Here is a 17,055-nt window from a genome sequence, read left to right as displayed (position 1 = left end):
TTTTTTGAGGCAGGAGGAATATAGTCTACTTAGCAGTCAGATGGAGCAATTAAGAACCAAAATGAGCTTGAAGGGAAACCTCTGTCTTGCTGTGTAGGAAGTTTTCCTGAAATTTTTTTCTAGAAGGAAGGTCTAGTTACAGGATACAATAAAATTAGTTCTTCCTTTGTCCCTGAGGCAGAACTGTCTAGAGAATATCTATCTAGTTTGCACATGTAGTGGAGGGACAGGATCTTTCCCTTGGTGAAACCTTAGTTCTAGGTCCCTACCTCTCATATTTCTATTAATCAAAAGGCTGATGCTGATTCAATTCTGAATGATAGTAACCCATATGTTACAGAGTATTACTGCTACGTAGGATTTTCTTGACTGTAATATGTATAGATAGCAGCCAATCACCAGGCCTGCTTTCCACCATGATGCTGGGTGACTTAGAACAAACTCCATGTTACTGTGCACTCTAACGCCTCTTGCGTAGAAAACTTGAAAAATGTGTTTTACAGTTTCTTTTAATAAAGTCTAAGTTTTGTGCTGCCTAGAAGGCAAAAGGGAGACATGTTACCATTTGCCACATATGAAATATATGGAATTACCTGATAAAGGTAAAAGGTTTGAATAGCCAAAAGCTAACTGCAAGTTTAGAGATAAACAGACACATCACAGTTCCACATTTCAACCCTCATTTACCACTTTTTCCTTGAAGCTAAGTTTGCCTTTTACCAATCTTCCAACCACTCATTTTTCTGTTTCTCCTCCTTTCCTTCTGCTAAAACATTCCTTTATTTTTCATGTACCCTACAGAATTCCAGGCAATTCATTCCTCCTACAAGAAATCTGGAGAGAAGATGAAATCTGGCTCTGAGGTGCCTTGCCTTGACAGAACAAAGTGGCTCTCAACAGAAAGAAAAATCAACTCACCCCATAGAACAAACCGAAATAGGGAGAGATATCGGGCCTGAAAATGCTGACGAGGGATAAGAGCTCATCTCTGTAGCCCCAGAGCAGGTCGTGGACCGTGTGTGTCACAAACAGCTTCTGCTGGTAGGCCTTCATCATGGCTTCGATGATCTCCCGGAGGAAGTGGTTCTGGGCCCATTCCATGGCCGTCTGAGGAGAAAAGGAGAATTCAGAAAGCAGTGTCCCCTCCAATACAATACTAGCCCTCTTTCTTCTACTCCTTCAGCAAAGGTGCCTGAAAAATGAGCTAGCAAGCTTCACTCTGGTTATGTGGCATCTAGAAGAATAAGACCTTTGGGCTGTTGTCTTTTCTCAGTACTACAGTCGTAAGTGTGATCTAAGCATCTCTGATTCATTGCAAGTTCTATGCATTATGTGTTGTCAGATGCATTAAGAGGTGACACCAACTCATGGAGACCGTGTGTGCAGCCCATTACTCCACAGTTTTCAAGGCTGTGAACTTTTGGAAGCAGATGATCAGGCCTGTCTTCTCACATACCTCTGGGTGGGTTCAAGCTACTCACCTTTGGCTACTTAACAGTTTGCAGTATCTAAGGGTTGTTATTCAGGAGCATCTTAGGGAGCTCTGGTGGCCTAGTGGTAAGAAGTTGCACTGCAATCCCAAAGACACGGTTCAAATCCACCAGCTGCTCTGAGGAAGAAGGATGGGCAGTCTCCTCTCGTGAGATTTACTGTCTCTGAAACCCATTGAAGGATCTAAAAATAACCTGGAGAGTCAGATATATGGTTCAGTTCTGACTCTACAGCACGCAACAACAAGGGCAGCACATGGAGAAAAAGTGCCATGACTACATTTGGCCACACGGTGGCGCGATGCTCCTCCTACACCACAAGCAGCAGTTCCCGGGTTCACCACTTTGGACACGTTATCAGAATGGACACCTGTCTGGAGAAGGATGATGTCGTGCTTAGAAAAGTCAGCAGAAAGGAAGCTCCTCTCAGTGATGGACTGACACTCTGTTTACATGGACTCAGGGACAGCAGTGACTGTGAGGCTGGTGAAGGGCACGACAGGGCTTCAGGTCACGGGGTCACCTAACAACCACCACCACCACCACCACCACCTACAACTGTGTGAGGAGGTGACAGGAGTGGATATGATGAGAGCTGTCGTTTAGATATTACTAGAGATGGATCTGTCATTATAAATCACAGTAGGCTGTAATCAAATGCCTGGTGTCCCTTTCTGGTTAGCAGCCCAGTATGTTCCCATCACCAGAGCCCCTTCCAGCTCCTGCTGCGTGGAAAAGCAGAAAACTCAATACACATTGTGAAAACTTAAAATCAAAAATAAAAATCTGAATGAAGGAGTGCTTGTTATGGTCGTTTGCTGCTAAGTTGGAACCGACTCATAGCCGACGCTCCAGAAGGTTTTCAGAGGCTGTAAACTGCAAGAGAGGAGAATGCCCATCTTCCTTCTAAAGAGCAGCTGGTGGGTTCAAACCGCGTGCCTTGGATTATCAACGCAGCTCCTTTACCACTAAGCCAGCAGAGTTCTCAACTAGGGAGTGGTATGCAAATTATATTGCTAGAGTTTTAAAAACAAAACAACAGATATTTTTAAATCATTGTTTTGTTATTTGATACCATCAACCTGGTTTTGACTTGCGGGAACCCCACTTATGCAGTAGAACCGCTCCACAGGGCGTGCAAGGCAGTGGCCTCGAAGAGGCAGACAAACAGGTTGGACTGAGGTGGCGCTGGGGGCAGGGGGAGGAGCTCTGTGTTAAATTGGCAACCTTTCAACTAGTGTTTATCTGTGTGGACCATCCAGGGTCATCTTTATTTGTACAAATAATAACCTGAGAACAAAGGAAGCGCTTAGAAAACCAGTCTTAAGTGTGGATGTTAAATTCTGACAAAATCTTGGTTAATAAGAGTCAAGGGGAATGGTTTTTAAAACAGGAGGGGAAAATACATATGTATGTGTGTGTTTATTTTTTTAACATAATAATGCTTAAATATAAAACCATAACTAAGCTTTTTTATTTCTTCTAAAATCCACAATAACCATACAAAATGCCTACTTACCACAACAGGAATATTTAACGTTCTAATTACATCAATTTTAGGGTCTCCAATGGATAAACTTTGTTCAAAAACATAAGCCTTGTTGCTCACAGCAGATATTGTTGTTCCATTATCTCCAAATTGTATATTTGCTTTGTTTCTGAGCTCCCTAAAATTAAAAAAAGGAATTGTTTGAAAATAAGACATTGCTATAACAATCAGGACTTTTCCTTTAAGCATTAAAGTTCTTTTTAATGTAATAATCCCAATATAGCCATTATAAATATTGTGTTATTCAACTTTAAAATTATTTTAACATCGTATGGCCTAGTGACAAGAATCTGTGCTGCAATCTCAAAGGCATGTGGTTCAAGGCCACCAGCGATGGGTAATCTCCTGCCATGTGATTAACTGCCTCTAAAAAACTGCTTCTGAAAACCTGCCAGAGGGTCAGCAATGGGTCGGTTCTGGCTCTGTGATACACAACAACAACAACATTTTAAATTGTCATAAACAGATGCAAGCAGAGGACAAAAACTTGTGTAAAAAATGAAGACTTGAAGCACTTGCAAATGATCAAAGACTACAAATTCAATATGGGTTACATTTACACATCAAGGAAACAACATTCTGACCCCTAGACCAATTTGGTAACATCATGATAAGCAGAAGGATAGAATGAAATTGTCAGTGATTTTATTTACTTGGATCCACAATCACTATTCGGTGGTAGAAGCCCTCAAGAAATAAAAAACCAAAGGGCTCAAAATCACTGGGAATCATTGAGATGTAAATCAAAACAACAATGAGATAACATCTCACCCCAGTTGTTGTTTGTGTCACTGAGGTGGAACCCACCCATAGCTGACCCTCAGGCTGGTTTTCAGAAGCAGTAAGTCACATCAGAGTACATTCCCCTTTTTTCTCTCTCCAGGAGCAGTTGATGGATTCAAACAGCCTACCTTCACAGCTCAGCTTCTTACCCCTAGGCAGAGCTCCCTCTGTCACCCCCGCAACAGTAACAAAGCTTAACAAGACAGCAATCAATAAATGTTGGAGAGAATGTGGAAAGATTGGAACTCTCATGCACTGTTGGTGGGATTGTAAAATGATACAACCACTCTGGAAGGCAGTTTGGCATTTCCTCCAAAAGCTGAACACAGAAATGCCATATGATCCAGCAATTGCACTGTCAGGAATTTAGAGGAAATTAGAACTGAGACATTTGTACATGTTTGTTCATAGCAGCGCTATATACAATAGTAAGAAAATAGAAACAGCCCAAATGTCCATCAACGATGTACATTTTTTTTTATCCCACTCACCTGGTAAAAATTTATTTGCATACAACCAACCCTGACATATTGCGTTTTATCCATGCATATTGTGCCCCACGCAATTCCTCAAATACACTGTACTTTATACAATTAACTATGACCTATACATGTCTAAGGGAGCTCTAGTGGCCTACTGGTAAGAAGCTGCACTGCAATCCAAAGCCACACAGTTCAAAGTCACGCAGTTCAAATCCACTGGTTGCTTTGTGTGAGAAGGATGGACAACCTCCTCTGAAGATCTGCTAGAGGGTCAGCTGTGGGTTGATTCCAACTCAATGGCATACAAACACAACAACCATGTCTATTATCACACTGTTCCCCCAAGACCCCACCAAACTCTACCATCCCATGGGTCTCCTGCTTCCCCCTTTTCCACCCTTTCCACCCCGTTTTTGCTTTCACGAAGTAGTTTACCTTGACTTTCATTCATGTACATTATGTTCCATACAATCTTCCACTTATACTGGGTTTCATACATCATTCATATACATTGTCTTTTGTATAGTTAATTACCATTGATCTGTGTCTATTATTATATCATCCCTTCAAGTCCCCACTGAATTTTTCTTATCTTTCACCCCACCCCCTGCAACATGCCCACTAAACTCTACTGTCCTAGTGATTTCCATGCTTTCCCTTTTACAATCCCCTTCCCCTTGCTTCCATCTTCTTCCTTTTTGTACTTTTATCCACATCTTATTAGGTATATTTTATTTTTACAATAATGGGCTTTTGCAGTGTTTGTCCTTATGAGACTGAATTAGTTCACTCAACATAATGCTCTCTAGTCTCTCCCATGTTATACAACATCTCACAAAATCATTATTCCTTAGTGCTGCGTAGTATTCCACTGTGTGAATGTACCACAATTTCTCAATCCATTCATTTGTTGATGGGCATTTGGCCTGTTTCCATTTTCTTGCTATTGTGAATAAGGTTGCTATGAACATAAGTACACAACAACATACCTCTTTTTATAGCACCAAGCTATAGAATAATTAAAGTTTAAAAAAATTACACTGGCATTGTTTTGCAAAAGGTTTAACATATTTAATTTAATCTTTATATTAAGCCTATAGTACAGATAGGATAGTTTCTCAAATTTTCTCTCATTTTTACAGATGAGAAAATAGTTAAAACAGGAGAAGAGTCACAATTTGAGACTCCATCTTCTGATTTGCATGGAAGGCCATTATCTCTGTATTGGCTAGTCTCTCACAGTAGGTGCTTCATAAACGTATATGGGGTGCAAATCAAGAAATGTCTCCAACAATAATGTCACATTGTTATGTTGTTGTTGCTATGTGCCATTAAGTCGCCTGTGACTCATAGTGATCCTATGTACAACAGTCCTAAACCCTGCCCTGTCCTGTGCTAGTCTCACTGTCTCCGACCCCCCTTCCCACTACTCCAGTCAATCTACCTCATCCAGTTTAAGAGAAATACAGTTGTTTTAAAATACATATACAAAGGAGCTCGGGTGGTCTATTGTTAAGAATCTGTGCTGCAATCCTAAAATACTTACAGTTTTGTGTTCAAAGGCACCTGTAGCATATTTTCAATTGTTATGCACCCACTCCCCTTTCTTATGGTAAATCAGACAAGTAAACTTTTGGTACTACTTATTATTACAGAAGAGAACTACTCCATAGGGTTTTCTGGATTAATTTTTATGGAATAAGATTGCCAAGCCTTTCTTCTGTGGTTCCACTGGGTGGGTTGGAACTTTCAACCTTTTGGTTATTAGCTGAGGACACACCATTTTTGCCAGTCATCGTTCCTTCTAGCAATCTCTTACACACTGCTGTCAAGTCAGAGCTGACTCATAGCAGAGTTTTCATTAAGTTGTATACGACACGGAAGGAGACCGCCTGTCTTCCTACTACAGTACTGCTGATGGATGTAAGCTTCCAGGGGATATGAGCCTCCACAAAGGCATGGCCTGTGGGTTAACAGCTCAACTCCCTACAGCAGACTATGCCATCAGAGCATCTAGTGAAAGTCCCCAATGTCCTTCCCTTTCCTCCACTGAGCGTACCTGTGGGTCCATCAATCAAGGGGTGGTGTGAGACCCAAGTTTGACCAACTTCTTTTCACTTGTTGTTGATTTGTGCCATTGAGTCACTTGTGACTCATAGCAACTCTATGTACAACAGCCCTGAATCCTGCACTGTCTTGTGACAACCTTATTGTCTCTGACACACCTACCCTCATTACCCCAGTCACTGAATCAATCCATATCAGAGGGTCTTCCTCTTTTACACTGTCCCTCCACTCTTTCAATTATGATGCTCCTCTCCAAGGACTGGTCCCTTCTTGCAACATGCCTAAAGTATGTGAGATGAAGCTTCAGAATTCTTGCCTCCAAGGAGCAGCCTGGCTTCACTCTCTCTAGAATGAACCTGTTTGTTCTCCTAGCAGTCCATGGTATATTCAGTACTCTTCTCCAGCCCCACAGCTCAAAGACATTAATTCTCTTTCTATCATCCCTAGTCATTGTCCAGCTTTCTGATGCATAGCATGTAATTGTGAAGATCAGGAGCAAGATCAGGTGCACCTTAGTCTCCAGACTGACATCATTGCACTTCAGTACTCTGGAGAGGTCCCTGATAGCCGACTTTCCCAGTGCAATTCGACTTTTAATTTCCTGGCTGCTGGTACCAAGAGTGTTGATTGTGGGGCCAAGCAAACTAAAGCTGTTAACAATCTCGATCTCTTCACTGTCTGTCATGATGCTGCCAATCGGCCCAGTGGTGAGAATCTTTGTGTACTCGAGGTTGAGCTTCAATCCATATTGAAGACTGAAGTCCTTGACCTTCTGCAGTAAGCACTTCAGGTCCTCCTCAGTTTCAGCAAGCAGGGTTGTGTTGTTTCTTGTGAGTAGAGCCGAAGAAGACTAGCAAAGTGAAATGTAAATTTTCTAAAGGGCAAAAAGCTCTCTCAAGCTAATTGCACTGAGAAATTGTAAAGCCTCTGTTTTTATTAGCAGATAATCAAAGCTTACAGTAAAACAGGATATCATAGGGTAGGTAAATGTTTAAACATATGGAACAAAGCATAGGTAATATGGAACAAAGCATAGATAGGCTGAACAGTTTTCAATAAAACATATTTGTACGTATGAACAAGGTCTTACTGCACTCTTAACAACCTTATCAAGAACTTTAGAAAATAGTCTTTGTTTAACAGAGAACTTCCAGATCCCTTTGATGGTGGTACATGCTCCACGAAGTCTGAGATTGCTTTCAGTCCCATCCATTCTTGGTATTCTTTGCCTGCTTTCAGGCACTGTATCCAAGTCTTTTCACATGTACTTCATGGCCACTAGTAACCCTAGTAAACTAGAATGACTCTACAGTGTTGTGTCATCTACATAATGCAGATGAATCTTCCTCCAGTCCTAATGCCACACTCCTCCTCAGCCTTACTCTGCCTCCCAGATGATCCATTCTGCATATAGATTTAAAATGTATGGAGATAGGACACATCCCTGGAGTATACCTTTCCAGATTTTGAATCATGCAGTGTTTCCTTGCTCTTTTCTTATGACTGCCTCCTGGTCCAAGTATAAGTTTCGCATAAGCACAATCAAATGTTCTGGGATTCCCATTCTTCTCAAAGTTAGCCACAGTTTACTGTGATCTACACAAACAAATGCCTTTGCATAGGCAATGAAACACAGACATTTCTCTGGTTCTCTCTGCTTTCGGCCAAGATCCATCCAACATTAGCTAAAATATCCCTAGTGCCACGGCCTCTTTAATGATGTTGTTAGATAATTTCCTCATTTTGTCAGGCCACCTTTCTTTGGAATGGGTATAAATATGGATCTCTTCCAGTCAGTTGGCCAGATGGATGCCCTCCAGATTTCGCACAACTTGGTAAGCGCATCTAGGGCAGTGTCTGTTTGTTCAAATATGTCAATTGGTATGCCATCCATTCCTGGGACCTCCCCCCAACCAATTTTTTCAGAGCAGCTTGAACTTCTTCCTTCATCACCACAGGCTCTTGCTCATACATTATTTTATGAAATTCTGCGTCAGCCAATTCCTTTTGGTACAGTGAATCTTTATACTCTTTCCATCTTCTTTTTATGCTTCCTGGATCACTTCATATTCTACCCAAAGCATCCTCAAATATTGCAACTCAAGGCTTGAATTTGTTCTTCAGTTCCTTCAGCTTAAGAAATGCTGAGCAAGTCTGGCCCTTTTGATTTTCTGACTCTAGCTTTTTGCACATTTTACTTGGGCCTCGGAATTCTGAGCAAAATGCAGCAAAAATGGCATGTGATTATCAATAAGCTCTAAGATCTTGATCTTTAAAGTGTTCTAGGCCCTGTCCTTTTCTTCTATGGATTCCATACATGCATTGTGTCCTTCAAATAAATTCTCCTTTTATATAAATTAGTCAGAGGTAGCCTCTTTTGCTTATAACCAGACTTTTATTATTATATAGAATAGAAACTGTAACCCTATTTTTCTGAAGATGAAAAAATGAGATTCAGATGAGGTAACTAGGCCAGGGCTTAGCAGGTTTGGAATCAGATCAGATAAGGTAGATCAAATCAGGTTTGGAATCTTGTCCGGATGTCAGGTCCATAATTTTCTTTGATCCTACACAGAAGTTAACTGCAAAGTGACTTGTTAGAAACAACCTAAATATCCATCAATTGATGACTGCATAAACAACCATGAAAACATCGTGAGGAGGGAAGTAAATGAGTCACAAAGGGACATGAACTCTATGATCTTATTTATATGAAATATCTAGACTAGGCAAAGCTGTAGAGAGAGAAGTCTTACTAGTGGTTACCAGGGGCAGGAAGGAGACAGAGTCTCTGTCTAGGAAGCAATGAATTTCTGTTTATGGTGATGGACAAAGTGGTAATGAGTACTGGTGGGAGTTACACAGCATGATTAATGTAATTGATGTAACTAAATTGTACATGTGAAAAATGTTGATTGGCAGGTATTGACTCATACTTTATCCTCCAGCTGAACCTTGCCCTGTTGTTGTTGTTGATTGCTATCAAGTTGAGCATGACACGCAGCACCCCTAATATGAAGAAAAGACCTGAAGTCTTTCTATAACTACTGTCGTTTCTCAAAGTTCATAGTTTCCAGAGGCATGCTCTTTAGGAAGTGGATGCCAATCCTCCTTCCGAACCTTCTCTATCCTGTGCCATCCTCACACTACCTCTGACACGTGCTAGTACATTATGACTGTTACTATTTCAACCCATCTTGTGGAAAGCTACCTCTCTTTCTCTGACCCTCCACCTTTTCAAGAATGATCTATTTCCAAGGGCTTCCCCTCCTGAAAACATGCTCAAAGTATGGGAGACGAAGTTTCAGCATCCTTGCCTCTTAAAGAGTCATCAACCTGGTTGTATTTCCTTCAAGACACATTTGTTTGTTGATTGGCAGTTAGACAGATAGATCAATCGATAGATTAGATATAGATATAGATAGATATAGATCTCATCAACAACAAAGTGATTTGTTAGAAGATAGGGGAAGAGGTAATTTCAAAGCTAAATCATTGCCTAACAAGGCTGGTGCTTGCAGACAGGAAGTCATAGTCCATTCCTGTTCACTTCCCCAAAGCCTCCCTGCCAAAAGGAGGAACCCCTTTTCTAGACAGAACTGCTTACAATGAGGGATTGAGACCCCAAGTTGGTGGAGGTGACCACTAAGGAGATAGAAGCAGAAAAATGAGATGAAAAGGTAAATTACCAACTAGCCCTCAAAGAATAAGGTCAGGAGCTAAGAGTTGGAAGTTGCAGTAAATGTAGAAACCAGCAGTCAACTTTGCCAGAAGTTTTCCGACCTATAATGAAAACTCACTACCCTGAAAACACATTTTTTTTGTTTTTCACTGAGTCCTGGATCCTGAACCTAGAGACCTGGAGCAGTTATAAGGTCAGACGTGTTCTCTTTACATGTGTTTATGCTTACTTACACTGGAGAGAGAAGTCATTTTAAATACCTCCTTTATTGCTTATAAGAATCTGATGTTTTAAAGATAACAGTCTCCAGTCATTTTAAGCCTTGTAATTTGACTTCGTTTCCCAATAGACTTCAAAAGGTCAAAGCCAACATTTCTTAACACACAACATTTCATTCCCGTGACAGCTGACCATGTCAGGCGACTCACAGTCACGTCTTCCCTCAGCAATTACAGATCTGTCACCAAAGCATGACTGACATGTGGCCTTCACAAAGCAGCTCTCGCTCTCACTGAAGGAAGACAGTGACATTTGCCTGGAGGAATGGCAAGGGGCTTTTGTCTCAAAACGACACAAGATAATCAAAGGCTACTCAAATGGTTTTCTTTCCTGTCGCTCTGGCAACCCAAGAGTGCACACACTCGCTGCAGACAGGGTTTTTGTATCAGTACCAACAATCTCTGTTGCCTCACTTTTCCCCACAGCTGCTTAACCATAGTCAACGGGAAGCAGTGGCGACGTTTTCTGGTAAAGAGCTGGCTGAGAGCGATTGTTAGAAAAGAAGTGATTGGTCACTGCCATTGTTGTTGTGTGAAGATGAGTAGGAACCAACTCACAGCTGACCCTCCAGCAGGTTTTCAGAGACAGAACATCACACGGGAGGAGGGTATCAGTAAAGATCAGAAACATTTCCAGAAACAGAAGAGTTTAAAAACAACAACAACAAACATCCAGGCCTAGACAATTAGTTAAGGAAACATATTTTTAAGTTGTTAGTACTTTTTTGTTAGGTGCCATCTGGTTGACTCCAACTCGTAATGACTCTATGTACAACTTCTGTTATGTACAAACCCTGCTCGAGCCTGTGCCATCTTCACACTCCTGCCTATGTTTAAGTTCACTGTTACAGTCACTGTGCCATTCTGTTTCCTGAAGAGACATCCTCTCATTTGCTGACTCTCCACTCTTCCAGGTATGATATCCTTCTCCAAATACTGGTGCCTTCTGACATCACGCTCAAAGTCTCACAAAGACAAGGTCTCACCATCCTGGCCTCTGGAGAACACCCTGGCTGCAACGGCTATTGGTATGTGTTGTCAAGCGGACTACCGTATGAACAAGACATGAACCCTGTCCTACCCTGCACCAGCCTCAGGATTTCTGACATGCTCAAGACCACTGTTAGGGCAGTCACTGTGTCAAGCTATCTTCTAGATGGTCTGCTTCTCTTTCTCCGATCATCCACCTTTCCCAGAATGATGTCTCTTTTATTGGCCCAGATGTGAATACATTCTAGCTGATGTTGGACAGCCCAGGACATCACTGACTACAGTATAAACTGTTGTTGTTATGTACCCATAGTCAGAACCGACCCATAGCCGACCCTCCAGTGAGTTTTAAGAGGCAGATAATTGCCCATCCTTTTCCAGGAGAACAACTGTGGCCTCAAACCACATACCTTTGGATTGCAGTGCAATCATGCCACTAGGCTACCAAAACTCCCTATAGTATAAACTAGTTCAATCAATTCCAACTAATGGCAACCCCATGTGTTACAAAATAGAACTCAGTTCCCAAGGGTTTTCTTAGCTGTAGAAAGATGGAGAGCCAGCAAAGGAGAGAAAGATCCCCAACAAGATGGACTGATACAGTGTATGCAGCAATGAACTCAAATATAACAAGGATGAGCAGGATGGCACAGGACAGGGCAGAGTTCAGATCTGTTGTTTACAGAGTTACTCAGCAGTGTACTTCACTTGACAGCACTTAACAACAACATACAACTATTTTTACAGAAGAAGTTTCCTAGTCCTTTCTTCCACAGTGCCACTGGATGAGTTTGAACTGCCAACCTTTCAGCCAGTAGCTGAGAGTGAACCCCTTGCAAGACCCAAGTACCCTGACCACAGTGTAACATCTGATAAAGACAATGGTGGTCCAAGTCATTAAGAAAATAGCAATTTACATTCAGGAAGGAAAATGAATGATTGATTTTAGAAAGATTTCATTTTTAAGAATACTTTTAGAATAATTCTTACTTTAAAAAATACAGATTTTTTTAAATGCCTGAATATCTAGACAAAACTTAAGCATCGTAGGCAATAAACAATAGCCTGAGATCAGGACTGCAAACCTAAAGAAGTAATTTTTTATTAGCTAGAAAGTTAATATATGTGCAGTATCTATTTTGAATGTATACAAATGACCTTATGCTTTGTTTTTCAGTCATTTCTAGTGCAACTAAAACTCACCCAGCAACTCCACGAGAGAAGGATCTTGTGATCAATCCCTGTAAATACAACCTAGAAAACCCTGTGAGAGAGTTCTGCTGTGTCCTTATGGTAAAAAACAGATGGGACGGTATCTAACAACATCATTCACTCATCTGTCCAATTGTTCTTTAAGAAGAATTACTGAATGAGGTGATTGTACATGAGAAATGTGGGTTCTTTGATCTGAATTTTACTAGCATCCAGCTCTGCGACTAAGGATAAGTTATTGGCTGCCTCTCTTCCTGTTTCTTCACCTGAAATGGAGATGATAAGGCACCTATTTTATAGGCCTGTTGTGAGAACTCGTTAAGTCCCATATAACAGGGTCTGGCACATGATAAGTGCTTAGGAAGCATGAACCACTAATACCATGCATGAGGGCTTGTGCTCAATTCCAGAGAGAAGGGTCAAGACATGACTGCTGCTCTGAAAAAATAATCACAGGAGAGGCTAAGAGCTGGTCATTTATGCAGCCAGGCCCCATGTGAAGGGTGCTAGGGAACACAGGGAAGAAAATGTGGCAGCACAGGGACTGGAGTTCTGAGAAAGGGTGGGAGACAGATTTGGGCACTTCTGAAAGGAGGAGCAGGTTTCCCCGGGTAAGAAGACACAGCTGAGGCAGGCAGTGTGAAAAGAAAGCACATGATAAGACAGCAGATGATGCTCTGGCGAGAACTGCCTCCAGCCAGGGCAGGCAGTGCTGAATAAACACATCGACACAGAAATGAGACACATAGGAAGAAAGGGCAGAGTCAGAGAAGAGAGCCAAAAGCAGGGCACTAGTGAACTTCGATTGTCACTGCACTGTCAATTAAAGGAGACCTGGGGCGAGCAAAGGTTCAATGCAACCTGTAGTCAAGAGGTTAGCAGTGTGAACCAGAATGAAGGTGCCACAGAAGAAAGGCCTGGAGATCCAGTTCTGAGAGTCACAACACTGAAAGCCCTAGGGAACAGCTCTACTCTGACATACAGTGTGGGAAGCCAAATTTCATACTAAATATTTATAATAAACCAAATGCTATATCAGGGTATGAGGGAGGCAAGGATACAAGTTGGAATTCACCCTCTCCCTCTCCTTCTCTCTCTCCCTCTCCCTTCCCATTTCCCTCTCACCAAGACACTGAAAGGGAATTCACTCAGGGTAAGTGAAACTTTTGGGAAAATGAAAGGAATCCTCATGAAGAAATCCTCAAACCCTGAATTTTGCTAGACATTTTGGGGTAGAAGTAGAAAAGATTTTATGAGGTTTTCTTCACCTTTTGAATTTTTCATATAAATTCAAGTGTAGGGATAGAAAAGGTTTAATGAGAATTCTCAGAAGTTTAACAAATTGCTTAAAAACTCAGAAGAAATGAATAATAAAAAAAAGACCTATCCTCTGAAGCGCAGCATATTACATTACTTAAAGAATTGCTTAATAGCTCAGGGGAAATGTAAGACAAAGGGCATTTTTGCAGTTGTTTCAGTATGTGCAGAAACACTGTTACTGGTTTAAGCTTGTGGGTAGAGCACAGTTAAATTTAAAAACTTGGCAAAATGTTGCATAAGGTTTATGAAAAACACATCAAAAAAGAGAACAGACTCCTATTAATTTTTGGCCAGTAAGGACTTTTTGAAAAGAATAGCAAATATGTCTGTGCAGGATTGTACTCTTAATCCAAATAAATTGCAAAAAAGAAGATGGTTGAATCTTTGCATGAATCTGAATTAAGTGATATTACATTAAAGGAGGTTAAAGCTGAAAGCGAGAAACAGTCTTTGTCAACTTTAGAAAGAGTTTTGTTTCAGTTTGGTCACTATGCAATTTGATCTCATTAGCTTTAAAACCATTAAAATCGGAAGAGGAGGTGTCTAGAAAATTAGAAGAAAAAAACCTCCTCAGATGAAGGTGATAATGAATCTAATACAAAGGAGGATGAATTTCCTCTACCTCCAACTCCAGAAGAATTAAGCAATATAATCAAGGATGATAGTCCTTATGAGAAACTAAGTAAACAATTTTTAGAACTTTCTAGTAAAATAGACAAATTGGGTTTTCATAATGAAATCTATTACCAAAATAAAAATACAATTCCATCAGTGGCAACTGTTCCAGATTCTGTTATTTAATGATATGAGCATGATTGAGTAACTACCTTTAAGAAGTCTTTAACAGCTATGTCTATGGCCTTGCAACAGGCAAAACAAGATGATTTATCTAACTGGGAAAAAGGAGCTTCTGTATTTCCAGTAACAATTCAGATATTCCTCCTGATCAAGATTATTACCAAGGGTATCAACTGTATCAACATCAGTTGTGATGTTGTAAGACCATTAAAGAATTAAAGCAAACCATAGTTGCTTATGGTATGCATTTTACCTATGTAAGGGGCATATTACATGGATTAGCTACAGAATTTCGATTAATTCCGTATGACTGGGAGTTCATAGTCAGGACAGTTTTGGAATCTAGAGCATATTTACAGTTTAAAACTTGGTGGACTTACGAGGTTACAAATATGGAGAGGATTAACTTATCTAGAAATCCTCCTCTTAATGTTATTTCTGATCAATTGCTGGGGAGAGATCAATGGCTTGGAGTTTGAGCTCAGTTACAATATGATGATGCTGTGATTGTACAAGTAAGACTTTGCTGCATGAAAGCACGGGATAAAGTAGAAATTTCAGAAAAGGGAGACCAATCTTTTATCAGAACAACTAAAAATGAAGAATATACTGATTTTCTATCTAGATTAAAAGATACTATTACTAGAGAAGTTTCTCAACCCGAGGTTTGTGAGCTTTTATTAAAAACTTTAACATATAAAAATTCTAATTCAGAATGCCAAAGGCTATTAGACCACTGAAGACTCGGAACACTTCCCTAGATATATATGTTTGTGCTTCTATGGACATTGGAACTAGTTCTTATCAAGACAATCTAATAGCAGCTGCTTTAAAAGGAACTTTAAATTTGTCTCAAACCAAATGTTACAATTGTGGAAAATTAGGATATTTGAAAAGAGCTTGCCATGAAGAAAGAGGAGAGAGTAGAGATGTAAAGAAAAAATCCACACCTTCAGGGCTTTGTAGAAAATGTGGGAAAGGTTATCATTGGACTAATGACTGTAGATATGTATTCGAAAAACAAGGTAACAAGATTGGGTTGGGAAACTTTAGAGGGGGCCTGTCAGCTCGGCCCCCCGCAGCAAAATCCTGTGAGCAAATTCAATCCCGCTGTGAACAGCAACAGTATGTCTCATACTTACCTAATTCATGCTACCTTGGGAAGTGCTGCATTAGATATAGCTCTTTCTGATAATACTACTCTATACCAGAACTTGGAGTTTAAAAGACAATGACTAATATCTTTGGACTGATTCCAGAAATAGTGTTGGATTAATTTTGGAGGAAGTAGTTTAACTAGTAAGGGTATCTTTGTTCATTTGGGAATTATTGATTCTGATTATGAAGGAGAAATAAAGTATAATAGTATCTACTAGACAGACTCAGAATTTACTAAAAGGTCAAAGAATCGCTCATTATTGTTGTTACCATATATTAAGGAAAAGGCTGCCCCTAGAAAAAGACAAGGAGGTTTTGGCAGTATAGGATCAAATATATATTGGAATACCAATAATATTAATGATGAAAGACCACAAATGATTGTTACAATTGAAGGGCATAAATTACAAGGCTTGGTTGATATTGGGGCTAATGTTTCAATTGTAGTTACTCATGATAGACCCCCAGAATTAACTTTAAAAGATGTGTTGGTTACCTTTACTGGAATTAGTGACAGGGAATGGAAAAGGGAATGTTGACGAAGGAAATAAATCAGAACTAGTTCTGACAAAGACTGTGGCAATATGGCAATAAAAACAGACTCTTAAGGAATGTAGCTATATGACAATAAAAACAGACTCTCAAGGAACGTGGCAAAACAACATACTCAAGGAAGAAGATAAACGAGATGGCTGAAAGTCACCATACGTCCATTGGAAGGAATGCACCATCAGCTGTGTAAACCCTGCTAACAAGGGATATATAAACCCTTTTGTAAAATAAAAATGAGGTCAGTCTGTCCTGACCCGTTCATAGTCTGTTATGAACATCTAATAAACCTCAGCTTCTTTCTCTTGCTCTCACTTGGTACTGGTGTCTTTCTTGTATTCCTGAGCCAGAATTTTCTAGGTCTTACTTGAAGAGGCCCCAGGACCTCTTTTGGAAATCATCCCCTTGACATTGGTATTATGAATGGGAGTTAAATAGAGTGAATACGTTTTGGAATGTGAAAGACCAGAAGGTCAAAGAGTAAATTGCAACCTTTTGTAGCTGATACTGCAATTACTCTATGGGGCAGAGATTTATTATCTCAGTAGGGAGCAATATTACAAATTCCCACTATTGCAACTCCAGCAAAAAAAATATGATGCTAAATATTAATTATATTCCAGGAAAAGGGTTAGGAGAAAAGAAACAAGGAGTTGCTAGTTTATTTTTTTTTTACATTTTTTAAAGTTCTTTTATT

General features: G+C 40.2%; 1 protein-coding gene across 2 annotated transcripts in view; it reads right to left on the bottom strand.

The window, feature by feature from the left end:
• The window catches only part of SCARB2 (scavenger receptor class B, member 2), a 131,732-nt gene that overhangs the window by 41,871 nt on the left and 72,806 nt on the right, over positions 1 to 17,055 (bottom strand). The window contains exons 3-4 of one of the 2 annotated variants that reach the window (XM_006885302.1): positions 3,010 to 3,153; positions 919 to 1,107 (exon numbers count right to left, since the gene is read on the bottom strand). The exons of the other annotated variant lie outside the window; for it this stretch is intronic. Coding sequence (XP_006885364.1) covers positions 919 to 1,107; positions 3,010 to 3,153 — 333 coding nt within the window. The remainder of the gene's footprint in view (positions 1 to 918; positions 1,108 to 3,009; positions 3,154 to 17,055) is intronic. 2 annotated transcript variants of the gene reach the window in all.

Source organism: Elephantulus edwardii, unplaced genomic scaffold (assembly GCF_000299155.1).
Source record: "Elephantulus edwardii isolate Elephantulus edwardi_28Jun2011 unplaced genomic scaffold, EleEdw1.0 scaffold00042, whole genome shotgun sequence".
Classification (NCBI taxonomy): Eukaryota; Metazoa; Chordata; class Mammalia; order Macroscelidea; family Macroscelididae; genus Elephantulus; species Elephantulus edwardii.
The sequence above is the reverse complement of the archived record's forward strand: the minus strand, read 5'-3'. Positions and strand labels throughout refer to the sequence as shown.